The sequence below is a fragment of the Harpia harpyja genome, chromosome 12 (assembly GCF_026419915.1).
Source record: "Harpia harpyja isolate bHarHar1 chromosome 12, bHarHar1 primary haplotype, whole genome shotgun sequence".
Taxonomy (NCBI): domain Eukaryota; kingdom Metazoa; phylum Chordata; class Aves; order Accipitriformes; family Accipitridae; genus Harpia; species Harpia harpyja.
Genome location: NC_068951.1, coordinates 12,030,789 through 12,044,035, shown reverse-complemented (window position 1 = coordinate 12,044,035; position 13,247 = coordinate 12,030,789). Strand labels below are relative to the sequence as shown.

The window sequence follows — 13,247 nt, the reverse complement described above, 5'->3', positions numbered from 1 at the left end:
TAAATATTTAGCAGTTTAGGAGACCCTGGAGCTAATGCCTCGGTTATTATTCTCCCAATAAATAGCACTGCCTTGAGCACAACCAGCGTGCAGGTAATGCAGCTCCAAGTGCGATCCAAAGCACTTGGGCCAAATTCTCAGCTGGGGCTTGCATGAGTAACCCGAACTAGCAGTCCTGTAAATAGGAACTGACCCCTTTTTTTTGGCTATAGATTCCTACCTCAGCCCATAGGTGAGACCTCCCCGGGGTGAGGAGCCATGGATGGCACCAGCAGCTACACCCAGCTGAGACATCGACAGGTATTTATCACAGTAATCCTCGTAGGATGTGACACTTAGCTCAGTTGCTCTTGACAAGATATCCTGGATAACTGGAGACTGCTGAGCTGGGATTTCAAGCTTGTCATTTCTGCTACGTTGTTTTATTTGAATGTGTTGCTAGAAGGATGCCGTCACTTGGTTTCCACGCAAAAGGCACAGCCGAGATCCCAGTCCCACCAGTACCAGCTTAGCTGAAAACCTGAATGAGCTGAGTAACTTCACTGCCTTCAGCGTGTTCTGTGGCTCCTGCCTGTAGGAAGATTTAAAGCCATTAATAACTTGGGGAATTTTTTTATTTCTAACACCAGTGATTCCAGGAACCACCTCCTCCCAACACACAGGATCAGCCCACCTACAAGACCTTGGCATTTCAGTGAAAACGCAGAAGAGCTCAGCCCCTCACCCTTCCGGCAGTTGGTTGATGGGCTGGAAGGGTTCATGTCCCTAAAGCTGGCACAAAGTTTTTCTGACGTTTAAAGGACCACCTACAGATCACTTTGGTTCAGCAGTGACAGGGAAGGGCCCTTAGTACTTCATCCCAATGTCCTTGGAAATCCAGCCAAGATTCCTAATGGTCACATACGCTTTTCCCACTCCCCAACCCAACGCAAGATGGCTTCTCATCTGCAAAAATGAGCTGCAGAGATTTCAAATGCCTAATTTCACACTGCATAGTGGAGTGCTTAAATCTGTATTTATCAGCAGTGGATGAGTGCCCAAATTGCTCAGTGATCAAGCTGAGAGGCTTTTCTATTGGGAGTCCATAAGTTTAACTTTTGACTTCGAAATGACAGCAGTTTAACTTCATTTGAGGGCTTAGAGGGAACTTTCTGAAAGTTTGGTTCTCTGCCCCGGGCAGCACAAAGGGCATCGGAAGAGTAAGAGCTCGCTGTTGACTTCGATCCACTGTGAAGCACATCAGACCGTACCTTTTTCTAACCTGGACCTTTCCCCTTAGAAAGTCTTGAGCGTGTAAAATGCACGCAACAAAAGCACAGGTTTTCATCTTGTGTCACCCTTCAAGAGAGCTGTGGCTGCAAATGGGATGCTCCACGATGGAGCTCTATTTACCACGCTCTGCTCAAACAGGCCCAAGGTTGGAGGCTACACTTACCTGGACTGATGCTAACAGCCTGCTGTGTCCTCAGCTCGGGTGGGAGAGCTGCTGCTCCTATCAGGAGAACTGCCAACAGTGCCCTTATTACACAGCGCACCCACAGATACACTTCCCTCCTGCATAGGAATATACCTACCCATACCTCACGGTCCTTACAGGGACACCACATCACCAGCCAACCTGGTTGTTAGGAGAATATGGATGTAAGAAAGTGAGTCTAAGGAGTGCCCCAAGCTTCAGGTTACATTTAGAAACACCCAGCCTGGCTACCAGAACGCATTTGCAAGCGATGCTTTTTTACCATGTAACGTCTCTTTTCAGCTTCTCGAATGTAACTGCATTATCTTGGTGAGTGGCAGCTGGCAGGGATGGATGAAATGGGAGGTTAATGTGCATCGGCCACCTCTCTTGGTTTCTCCTTCATTTCCATTTCTTTTAAAAGTGGAAGTTCCATTAAAACAGCAGCACTTTTCTATTAAATAAGTAACAGAGAAGAATGACTGCCTCTGTATCTCATCAGCCGTGAATCTTTTTAAAATCACTCAAGAGGCAAGGCTCAAGTCATATATTTAATAAGAACCACTTTGATATCACTTTTAAAAGCAATTAACATATTATTAGAGATAAGCACAAGATGCAACATTTAGATCCAGATTTCTAAGACAGATTTCTATGGTTTAGGAGGGTGCAGACCTTGGGTCATCGCCTCAGCAATCATCTCTGCATGTCACAAACCAATGTCAGAACAGAACTTCAGTTACATGGACACAGCAGATTAAATTCTCACTTTTAATCCTGATTTTACTCATGCCGCTTCTTTTCAGTCATTTGAAAGCACTCTATGTCCACCAGTGAGAACGGGCAAACCACCTTAACAGGGCTTCTGCCCCACCTGAGGGTCCTGGAGCAAAGTGTTCATTTCCACCGTCCCCTTCCCTTTGGATAGTCAAGTATTTGTTTTCCTTACGGAGCATGAAGGAAAGGCATTTCTGAACCTTAATATTTGAAAGGACCAAAGAGCCCACCACCACCAGGATCCTCATCGCCAGGTCATCTTGTGTTGCCAGAGGGCAAGCTCCCAAGCACACGTATATCACCTCCAACAGGTAGCACAAATGCCACCGGCAGCTGGAGATGCTCAGTGGTGCAACCCGCTTCTGCCAGGGGCTGCTGCCTCCTGAGCGGAGCTGCATGGACATCCCAGAGTGACTTTGGCTGACAATCCGATACGTTAAATAGAGCAAGTCCCTCCTGCCTGGTGGCTGAAGCACATCCTGCTAATTATGGTAGCCGAGGTGTAGCCACACATTCATTTCTGCTGCCGGTGACAGGGACAGAAGCCTCCAGCAGCTGAAGCAGATGGAAGGCTGGGGGTGGTGACACCTTATACCACCACAATTAAATTTGACAAAGCTCATCTGTTGGTGCCCTGAGCACTGGCAGGACTAGAGCTGAACTGGGAACCATGATTTATAGCACAGGCAACATCCAAGGGCTTTTTGGTTGTTTATCCTGAAATGTGCAGGCTTTTCCCAACACTAAACAATACGTGGCTTCCACTGATGACTGACAGCAAACTGATTGCTCAATTAAAGGGCATTTTACCATTTTGACCATTAGCTGTGAAGTCTCAAATCCCCCAGACTTTCCCGGAGTCCACTTCAGCAGTAAATTGCTCTACTTAGAAGGCAGCAACAAAATGCAAAGGGAAACATGTCATGCATCTAAAGACATTGTGATCATATTGGTTTTTTAAGTGCTAAAATTTATTACACAAGAGATGATGCAACAGCGAGTAAGAGAGCAAAATTCTACATTGACTCCCTACTTTGCAATTCAGGACAACTAAGAGGTTTTACTTCATTAAGGAAGGCAAGGGACAAATATCAGAGACAACCCCAATGGATGAGGAAGTCTTGTCAAGCCTAAACAAACAATCAGTCCTATGTGACGCTCATTGCTGTAGAAGGAACAATGAAATATATCTGCTTCTGTTCAATAAATTACTAAAACATCAGTTATAAACCTGCTGCATGGCATTGAAAATTAAACTCATTAAACATCCAGGTAGCTTCATCCTGATGCAAATGGAAGACAGGCATGAGTGCTCTGCAGCAAACAACTCTGTGCACATCCCATCTTTGGGAAACATATTTACATGTACATCTCATATATTAATATATTTTAGTGCACCCTAGCCAGAGGGCAACCAGAAAGAGTATTATTCTGTGAGAAGGACAGGAGATTGGCTGGCTTCTCCTCTCCACCGAGCAAAGCCTGTATCCACCCATTAGTCTAGCATCCATGTAAAGGAACTTTGCAAGACGTTTCCCTTTTCCAGGTAGCCAGACATCAGGACCCCAAACCAACGGTCTCCCATGATGGCTGGGTAGATTTGGTAGCCAAGATTACTGTGGGCCAAAAAAAGCAGGTGAGATCGCCCCACCATATTAACAAGCCTCAAGTGACTTCAAGGTCAAGAATTTCAGCCAAACTGCCATTAAATGGTCTCTTGCCCTCCCTCTCCCTTCCTTACATAGCTCATGAAGGTCTGTTGCAACACACACTGTTTGGGGTGGACCTTGACCACAGTCACACACTGACCAGGCAAAATAGGTATGCTTGAGCCTCATGAAGAGAACACCACTACAAAGTTACAGAGACTACCATTATTGATGTCTTCGTTCAGAGCAAGGATGCCTTAAAAACAAACACCATAGCCTCCACAGGAAGGAAGCCCAAATAGGACTTTCTCTTGCGTTACCTGCTCTCAGCCTGTTGCACACACCAGCGCATCCATCCTCGCTTCTACAAGAAAAGAGCAAAAAAGGGGTAAAGGTGGGTCTCCAAGGGGACAGTGCAAGGCCAATGGCCCCGCTGGGAGGGCAAGGTGGATCTGCAGCTCCCCAAGCTCCCATGGGGCAGGAAGCATCCCGCAAGCCTTACTCACCATGCCTGAGTCCAACTGACACCCAAAAGGGCAGGCAACTGCCCAGACAGGCAGACATCTGAGGTCTTTTCCAAGGGGAACGCTTTTGGGGTCTCCATGGGAGGGACTGGTGCTGCATGGGGCTGCCTTGGCCAACAGCAGTGCATGGGTGATGGAGCGGGGGCAATGGGAGATCAGTGTTTTTATTCAATAGGATTTTGTTTGATGAGATCTGTGATTAAGGGTTGGAAAGATCCATGGGAGCTACCAGGGTGAGCTTTGCCTCTCCCAGACTGAAGAAAAGGGCTGCTGGATGCAGGGGCAAGAAAGGGAAAAGAGAGAGAACACCTAGCAAAACACCACATCTTTCAAACTCAGCTCATTTGGGGCTTGGCAACCTTTTCCTCTCACAAGCACGTAAGTTTTCATGCTTGCCAGGCAGATATATCCAGGGTCTCTCAACTCCGATCATGGTGGAAACCTATCTGGCCCTTTGGGAGAGCTTGGGGTCGTCTGGGAAAGCAACAATTCCCTGTCAGTAGAATGCTCACAAGACTGCATGAGGTTATTACAGTCATTCCAGCAGAAATAAGTGGTACCTTTTAGAGTGCTTGCCAGAAGAAAATAGCAGTTCTGACCCAATTTCACACAGTTGGAATCAGCTGTGGGAGACTAATATACAATAAAAATAAAAAGACACAAATGCCCATTTCCCTTATGTCCTCTCCTAACAACATGAATAAAGCTCTGTTTTGATATTTCGTCCCTTCCAAAGGAGTCCAGTCGGATCAGTCCAAGTCAGCTGTGTTTCGAGTCAAACTCCTCTGACTCTTCCACCCTTTACTTAATAAAATTTTTAATCGTCCACCTTTGTCCTGTGCAGCTGCGAAGAATCAGATCAATGCCAGCCATTCCCCTGTTCTCCACTTCCAAGCATCGTCCTGTTCCCTTGTTCAGGATGGCACCGTTCTAAAATGAAAGGATATGGGGAAAATATTAAAAAAATTAAAGACAGCGGTTGCCTGCAAAGCAAGTCAGGACCATGCACTGCCCAGGAGTGCAGCTGTGTCCTTGTGCATTGCTGGAAAGTGCACAGCACTTAGCTGGGTGGTAATGCAATTCAAACAATAAAATAATTGCTAAAGTAATCAATGTGAATTGACTGAGTAACCTTTATCACTGACATAATCCCTAACACATGGATCCCTAACACATCAGCAGCCAAAAGACATCTGTAACCTTTCAATAGCATGGCTGCACCCGTGTGTTAGGAAGATGTGACACTTCTGTAGAATGTATATTATTTACACTCTGCTTTGGGACAAAAGTACTGTGTTTTCATGTATTTCACCATACATTATCTGTACAAAACAAAGAAATCTGGAAGTCATCGGCAGAGCAGGTTACATACACCTGAGGGTATCAGAAAGGGAAACTTCTACTGGATATTGTCCTAAAACACTGTCCCTGCCCCTGATCCCTCTTAACCTTTTCCATCTGCCTGAGGACCTGGCACCTGCTGTTGCATGGGACCATTTTGTCTTTGTCCCGCACTGTCTCACACCAAAGACGATGTGGCATTGCCCACTGTTTGGGAAGCAGAGGAGCAGCATCAATGGCAGACCCATAACAAACCTGTATGAAATTCCAGCGCTTATGGAGGCTGCTCTTGACCTTCTCACAATCGAGGAGCTGAGGGAAGCGGCTTTTCACATTATCCACAAGGCAGCGGGTATCGGGTAGAAGGGTCGTGGTCCCAAGGGCGCCGAGATGAAGGAATCCCTCCTTGGTATAGCGTGCAAGCTGAGGGACAGTAAAGGAGAAGAAGACGACCATCAGTATGTCTGGAGCATCATTAAAAAGCAGTAGAGAAAAGGACAAGTTTGCAGAGCCCCAGGAAAAAAACTGAGGATGGTGCACAGAGAAAGTAGAACTGACAAGAGGGAAAAAACTAACTTACTCCAGCCTTTTTTTCTTGTTGTTTTGGTGTTTTTTTGCAGATGCAAGTAAGGGCACAGGGAAGGGATAAGAATAACTCTGAGCCTTAAAGCCATCACAGGGCAGACTTCTCCAGCCTCCTTTAAGCCTGAACACTCTGTAGGTTGGGGCAATGGATGATTTCCCCTGGTTTTCAGCCGGAGCCAGCTAGCTTGGCTGGTCATGCTGGCCCAGCCTGTGGCTTCTCGCGTGCTTGGCAAGCCAGCCTTGCTTCAGCCCGCAAATGATGCTGCTGGTGTGTCTGGCACAGCCCTCCAGCAACTCCAACTGCTGCCGGGCAGCAACATCAGCCAAAGGGGGCCAATATATAATTGGCCCCATTCCCCAGGGACACAAGCCCAAATCTCCTCCATGGTTCAGCACTGAAGCAAAGGCTCAGGATTGCAGCTAACCCCTGCAATGCCCCCCACATCCAACTGCCCAGTGCTCCCAGGGCCCCATCTCAGATGCCAGGGAGATGCAGGCTGGGAGAGCATGGGGCAGTGCTGATGGTCTCAGGGACATTGGGCTGGCAGTGTGCAGCTGGCACCAAGACTGGTCTGAGACAGCCCTGCCATGGTGGCGGAGCCACACACAGGGGGCTCTTCCATTTGCAGTGTTTAAGGAATTCTACCAAAATATTTCCCTAAACATATTTAAATTCAGGAGTGAAAAGAGATGAATGACAGCAGCCTGCCTTTTATAGTTCAAGGGAAAGATATACACAGCTGCTTATTTAAATTATGAATCAATCCATTATCTAGCAGACAAATAAGGAGTATTCAGCACATTAATTAACTGAGCATATCTGTGACCCAGATGCTTAAAAAGAGACAGTAAATCACACTGGGAGTTTGGGTTATCTTGGTTAGAATAATTAAACATTGGAAATCAAGTTAAAACAATGTAACAGGGTCCAACTCCAGCTAGTAACCACAGATACAGTTATGGTGCTCGAAGCCAATTTTGCCTTCCCTCCGTGATGCTGGTTGCAGGTATAGGTGTGCTGAATCCTCCGGCTGGCCCCTGTGCTGCCCAGCCGCCTCAGGACAGGTGCCTGGTGTGCTTTGCTCCCAGCTGCTGGTGGAGTTACGCTTTTAGCCAATGTGTTGTGTATCAAAGCAAGACCTCCCCTACTTTACATCTCGCGAAGGTCCATTTGCCAACGGTATCCACCCCCAGAGGTGGATTAAGCTGCAGTACGAATGCAAAGAGGTGCACGCGTGCTGATGCTGGCATGGGGCAAAGTACAGTACCGCAGTACAGTACCTGCTCTTCTGTCCCCCAAATCCCTTTGCAAACTGGTGCAGAAGAGTACACGTCGCTTTAGCTTTACAGTAAATCCCCCACCAAAGTGCTGTGCTGGCGCAGCAGGGATGGAAAGGAGGGCAGCCTGCAGAGCTTAAAGCCATACCCAGCACCTCCTCCTCCCACCGATTCACTATCTCCCTCAGGCGTGGGGTGCCTGACTGCAGGACAGGGATCCTATCCATCACCAAGCTCAGCTCATGCTGTGCCGGGCTCCCAGCAAGGGAGCTGCCCTGCGCACGAGGCTGGAGCAACCTGGGAATGACTCCCTGGGCATCTCCAGCCCAGCTGAAGGCTCAGATTCATATTATTTCGTTTTAGTAGTTTGACGTTTTGATGAGCCAAGCCTCGAGCGAGATGGTGCTCTCAGCCTGACAGAGTGTTTTTAACCAAGCAACTCATCTGAATTAGTATTTGAGCACCAATGCAGAGGATGAGGCCACTTGCCTTGCAAAAAGAAAGGTGTATAAAGGAAAAGACAAAAAAAGACAAGCCCTCTCCATGACAGACGGAAGAAATCATCCAGAGGTCCCAAATGGGCAGTGCAAGTTATGCTCCTTCTCCTGTTTCCGAAATGTTTCCTACCTTGTACATAATTAGTGTGCTAGACACTTTTTTTGTGATGTTTGGCAGCTTGTTTTCAGACAGTTGGCCTAATGCCCACAAGGCAACATGATTTCTGCTCTTACATGTTATCGCCTAATGTGGTAGGAAAAATAAGCAGAGCAAAAATCAAATCTTTCCCGAGGAAGGGAGCAGGGCCAGGGCTGCAGGGAGACAAACAAGCTGAAAAACAAACACGGGTATTATGAAAAATGCATTAAGTGCATCTATTAGATGTGTCATCTACTATGTATAATAGCCGGATAAATAAAGACCTGAACACGTGTCTGGATCTCACACACTGCCTAATCCCTGATCTACTCTGCCGAGTGCAGCGGAGCCTCAGCAGCAGCCGTTGCAGCCTTCAAGCCTGCCCAACTATCAAACTTGAGAGTGATTATTCCCCAAAAATCCCGTCTAATTCGCAAGTGCAAGCTCCACTGCACTCCTAAGACATTTATGAAATTTTTTTCTTTTGGGATATTTTGCCTTTGATGTCTTAATTCTTTTATTATTTTGCTCCTCTCCAGAGTAAGCCAGGGGTCTCAACCTCAAGGTGACAGCGGGGGTGAAGCACTCAGGTAAATGGGAGTCCTGCAGTGAAGCACAGATCCTGCTACTGCTGGGTTTTTCTTGCATGATAAAAAGGAAGAAAATACAGAGCAGAGGCTGACGTCTGAGATGGCCCCACAGGTAGCTGTGGGAGCATAGCTGCAGCCTGGCTGGCAGTTTCTAGGATTTGCCTGCTAAGAGAAGAGATGGGAAGCACCTCTGACTCATCACCACGTAGTGCATTGACCAACGTTTTAAAGAGCAGCTCCAGACAGTTGGGCTCATGTGAGACCTGAGCCTACCTTAGAAACTGAAGATGCCATACAAATGCTTTATAATATCAGTAAATTACGCGTGCTGTTGTTACTGAAACCTTCTGAGTGGTTGCAGCTATTCACCAACTCAGCATTTTGAGCAAACTTGCCCACTTCAATGTGGCCAGCACAGGCCCAGACAATGATCTCTGAGAAAGGTGGTTGATGAGAACTTATGCTTTGGCTGTATATGAAAGTTGAGCAAACAAGATGTAACAGTGAGAGGCTTCTACAAGTGCTCACAGGGATATTCAGCATCAGTGCAAAATACCCCTGGGGTAACACTGCTCCTTGGCTCAGGGGAGCACAAGAAGGGCCTGCCATGAGCAGGATTTCAATATGCTCCTTCTTTGGGCGCCGTGTTTGGGAGTCTCAGCGACATAATTGTCTAAAACCTGTCCTCTTGCCCAGGAGTGTATCTGATCCACCTGGCACCACCTGAACAGTCTGTGCTCTTCCCCTCTCCTCCTCATCATCACAGCACAGCCAGGTAAGCTCTTCCCACAGGATCCAGGAAGGCCCTTCCACCAAATGTTCTCCTGTTGGACCGCATTGGTTTTCTCCTCTCAGATATGTCCTAAGGATTGTCCCTCCTGCTCTTCATTCTTTCACTGCTGACCACCCTAAAAATGTTGCCTACGTCAGAAAGTGTCTGAACAAGGCTACTGCCTTGGAGATCCCATGGTTGCTTTGCAGTCACCAATGATTTCCTCACACAGTCATCATGGTGCTTAAAGATAATAAAAGTTTGTCTTTTTTCAAAGGAAATTATTTCATTGATGAAGGCGGTTTTGCCAAAGTGCAGCCCAGTCACAGGAAGTTATTGACAGCCCACGTCACATAACCTGTTAAATCCACTGAGCATGTAACGAAACTATGTTTTCCTGTCTTTGTGGAAAGGCAAATCACTGAAGTTATCCAAGTTTAAATTCTGCTCTCTTGCCCCCCCCCCAAATATATCTTTATCTTTAAAGTGATCTGTCCTACGTCTCAGTGCCTGCTAAGCAGGTTTGTCAGCCTCCAGAAAGCAGACCAAGCCAGGCACAAGCTGAACGAATGGTGAAGGATACAGCCAATCCAGCAGGAAAAAGACAAACACAGAGGTACCAGACTGAGGAAAAGCCTGAAGGAATCACCCAGCCTGGCACAGGACAAGAAACAAAGGGAAAGACCAAGAGAAAGGACCAGAGAAAAACAGTTTAAAAATATCAACAAACTAACCATTTAAAAGTGGTTAATATTGATGAGGTCTTAAACCCCTTAATCAATATAAGTGGCCCAAAGCCACATCCCTAGACAGAAACACTGATTCATACCCACAGCCTCTTACGAACACCCTTCCAGGTGAAACGCATCCTGGGTAAAACTGCATCTTGCAAAGTCCCCCACCTTCAGGTACCACTCTGGGGGGCTGATTTGCCTGGGGGACCCACAGCCCCCACTGATGCCGGGAAAGCAGAGGGGCGCACGGCCGCACACATGCCTGCTGCATTGCTCACGCTGATCTCCCACCGGCAAACTTGCACCACCAATACATCTTCTTTGATTATTGTTTCTGGCTGGCTGCATCTCAGGGATGGGAGATAGTTAATTAGACATCTTAGCACCTGGGAAATAAAAGCCTTGATGACCTTCATTGACTCTATTGGAAAATAATTTAGGGTTGTTTAGCTTCCTTTCTGCACTGAGCAGATCATCAATTAGCAACAATAAGTAAAGCGTACAGTATTTTCTTTTTAACACAATTTAATCTGATGTGCTATTTTGTCACCCTTGATACTGCTGTGTCCCAGATGATCTCAGTATTGATGGTTCTGTCCTCAAGTTCTGATGCTTAAATGGGCAAAACATATTTTATCCTATAATTAAATGAAATGCTCTGCTGGGTGAACATTATCTTAAGTTTTATAGTATTATAGTGCTTTCTATCACCTTAATATATCACCATAGTTCTGTCACTCCAATGAGGTATTACTATATTATTAGTGTAATACATCATTACGGCAAGGTGTTTTCATGATGTATTGCTGAAAAGATGAAGCCATCAGGAAGAAAAAAAAATCCACAAGCAGGCTCAATATAATTACAGGATAAAAGGATACTTCATCATGAAATCTGATAATGATTTGACCTGGAAGTGAATGAAAGCATGGAGAATGGAAAGCTAAAGGGAAAACTAGAGAAAAAACAAAATTTTCCCCCACTGATAGATGTTACAACAGAGGTGCTGCGAGCAAAAGCCAAGATTTCATCTGCATTCAGCGCTACATAGGGGATCCATCGCACCTGACTGCACCCATTTGAATGCTACACGCTTACCTTAAACGGAGTAGCAGTCATCAGTAGAGAGAGCAGAAACTCAAGACATGATGCAAGCTGCCCTGCCTTGAATGGGACAAATCTCTCCCCTTCTCCCTCTCTCTGCATTGGGCTGCTCATCTACAGCTATGCAGCAGCCACAGCGGACGGTAGCACGGTGTGGGGATGGACTTAGAAAGAGTGAGGACTTCCAACAAAATCCCAACTTTACCCGGTGTGGCAGGGAACAGGACCCACGACACAGCTGTTCTTGCATGAGGAGAACACCAGCAAGGAGCCTACACCTCACCCTCGCTCGCTGCAGCTGAGGAACCTGCTCCTTAATTGTGAAATGCATTTAAAGGAGTATGGCTGGGCCATAGGATCAAAGAGAGAAGTGGAGATTTTAGGAGACTACATGCACATTGAGCACAGGCACCACTGTGTGTGCTTTTGGATGCTGAACAACTCAAAAGGAATTGCAATTCCTTGTGTTTTATATATATAAAACGAAGCAAGCTATTTTAACAAAGTGTTTATATTACTTCTAATTATATTCTCAGCAATAGATTACAACATGCAGCCCATTAATTAAACAGTAGTAGTGGAAGTCCAATTTCTTTTGCGCGGCACCCATGCTTCTGCAAAAGGCTAATTTCAAAGCTTCTGCACTCACTGATAGCTACTTTTAAAAAGCATTTTCAAGGATTTAAATTAATTGCATGTATCACGAAACAAAAGAACTGCCAAGAACTGGCTCTCAGCTGGAGAGGGAAGGGACAATGTGGAGGTGGAAGGAAAGAAAAGGAAGAAAAATCTGTGCTGAGCTTGCGCAACAGGTGAGCTGAAGGGAGCCAGCAGCACTGCAATGTTTGACTTCAGAACATCAGGTAGGAAAAGAAAACATTGTTAAGTTTAATCACAAAAACAGCTGAGGAAAAAAATAAATAACCTGCTTTTAGCCATTCATCTTAAAGCCCAGGGTTAGCAGACAATGTCAGGCTAATTCAGTTTCTCATACTATAATGCACTTAGAGGTTTAAGTTTCCATCCAGAAAGTCCAAAATGCAGTTTGTGCCATTTAAGAAAAAAATTGTGTGCATTTAAGCAACAGCTAGGTTATATTTAGCAGTGACTCAATCAGCCACAGTTGACTGATCTTTGTTGAAAGGCAAGGATAAACCAAAGTGAGATTTGTCTCTACCCTGAAGGACTCCCGCAGCTGGTTCCTAGGCTCAGGTGGCTCCTGAAATTTGCAGTTCAGGCTCAGATGAGCTTTCGGATTACTTAGTCCTGGTGAGCCTGGAAAGCCCAGGGTGACTATATTGTGAGAACAGGCTCTTTATGCATTCCCACCACTTGAACTATACATTTTTTTTTAAGCTGAAAATGAACTTCCTTGAGCATCATCGACCCCAGATACTCACTAAGGCTGCCACAGCATTACATCCCCATTGGGCTCCATCTCAATCTTCAACTCATCCTCATGCCAATGAGGCTCATTTTGCACGTGTTTAAGTCATATTTGAGGCCTGTGATAGAACAGAGAAGTGACATCCTGTCTTGCTAAGCCCTGATTAATGTAGGTTTTCATCCAGATTTGATGAGCTAATCCTCAAGACATGACAAAAAAGTCAGATATTGTCTCAGGAAAGCTACCAGGAATGGGATCACATGTTCCCAGACCCTAGGGAACAGCTACAAGATTTTGCTGTGAACTCTAATATGTTTTTCCCACCTGAAAAACTACAATTGGGGTACCTCCCTCCCTCATAAAGACCTCCTCCCACATACGGCCTGCATGAGCACCTGTGAAGGAGCTAGACTG

General features: G+C 46.0%; 1 protein-coding gene across 1 annotated transcript in view; it reads right to left on the bottom strand.

The window, feature by feature from the left end:
* Window positions 1-1,994: 1,994 nt before the first annotated feature.
* GALNT17 (polypeptide N-acetylgalactosaminyltransferase 17) overlaps window positions 1,995-13,247 on the bottom strand; it is a 215,620-nt gene continuing 204,367 nt past the window's right edge. The window contains exons 10-11 of the mRNA XM_052804258.1: window positions 6,003-6,170; window positions 1,995-5,336 (exon numbers count right to left, since the gene is read on the bottom strand). Coding sequence (XP_052660218.1) covers window positions 5,208-5,336; window positions 6,003-6,170 — 297 coding nt within the window. The 3' untranslated portion in view covers window positions 1,995-5,207. The remainder of the gene's footprint in view (window positions 5,337-6,002; window positions 6,171-13,247) is intronic.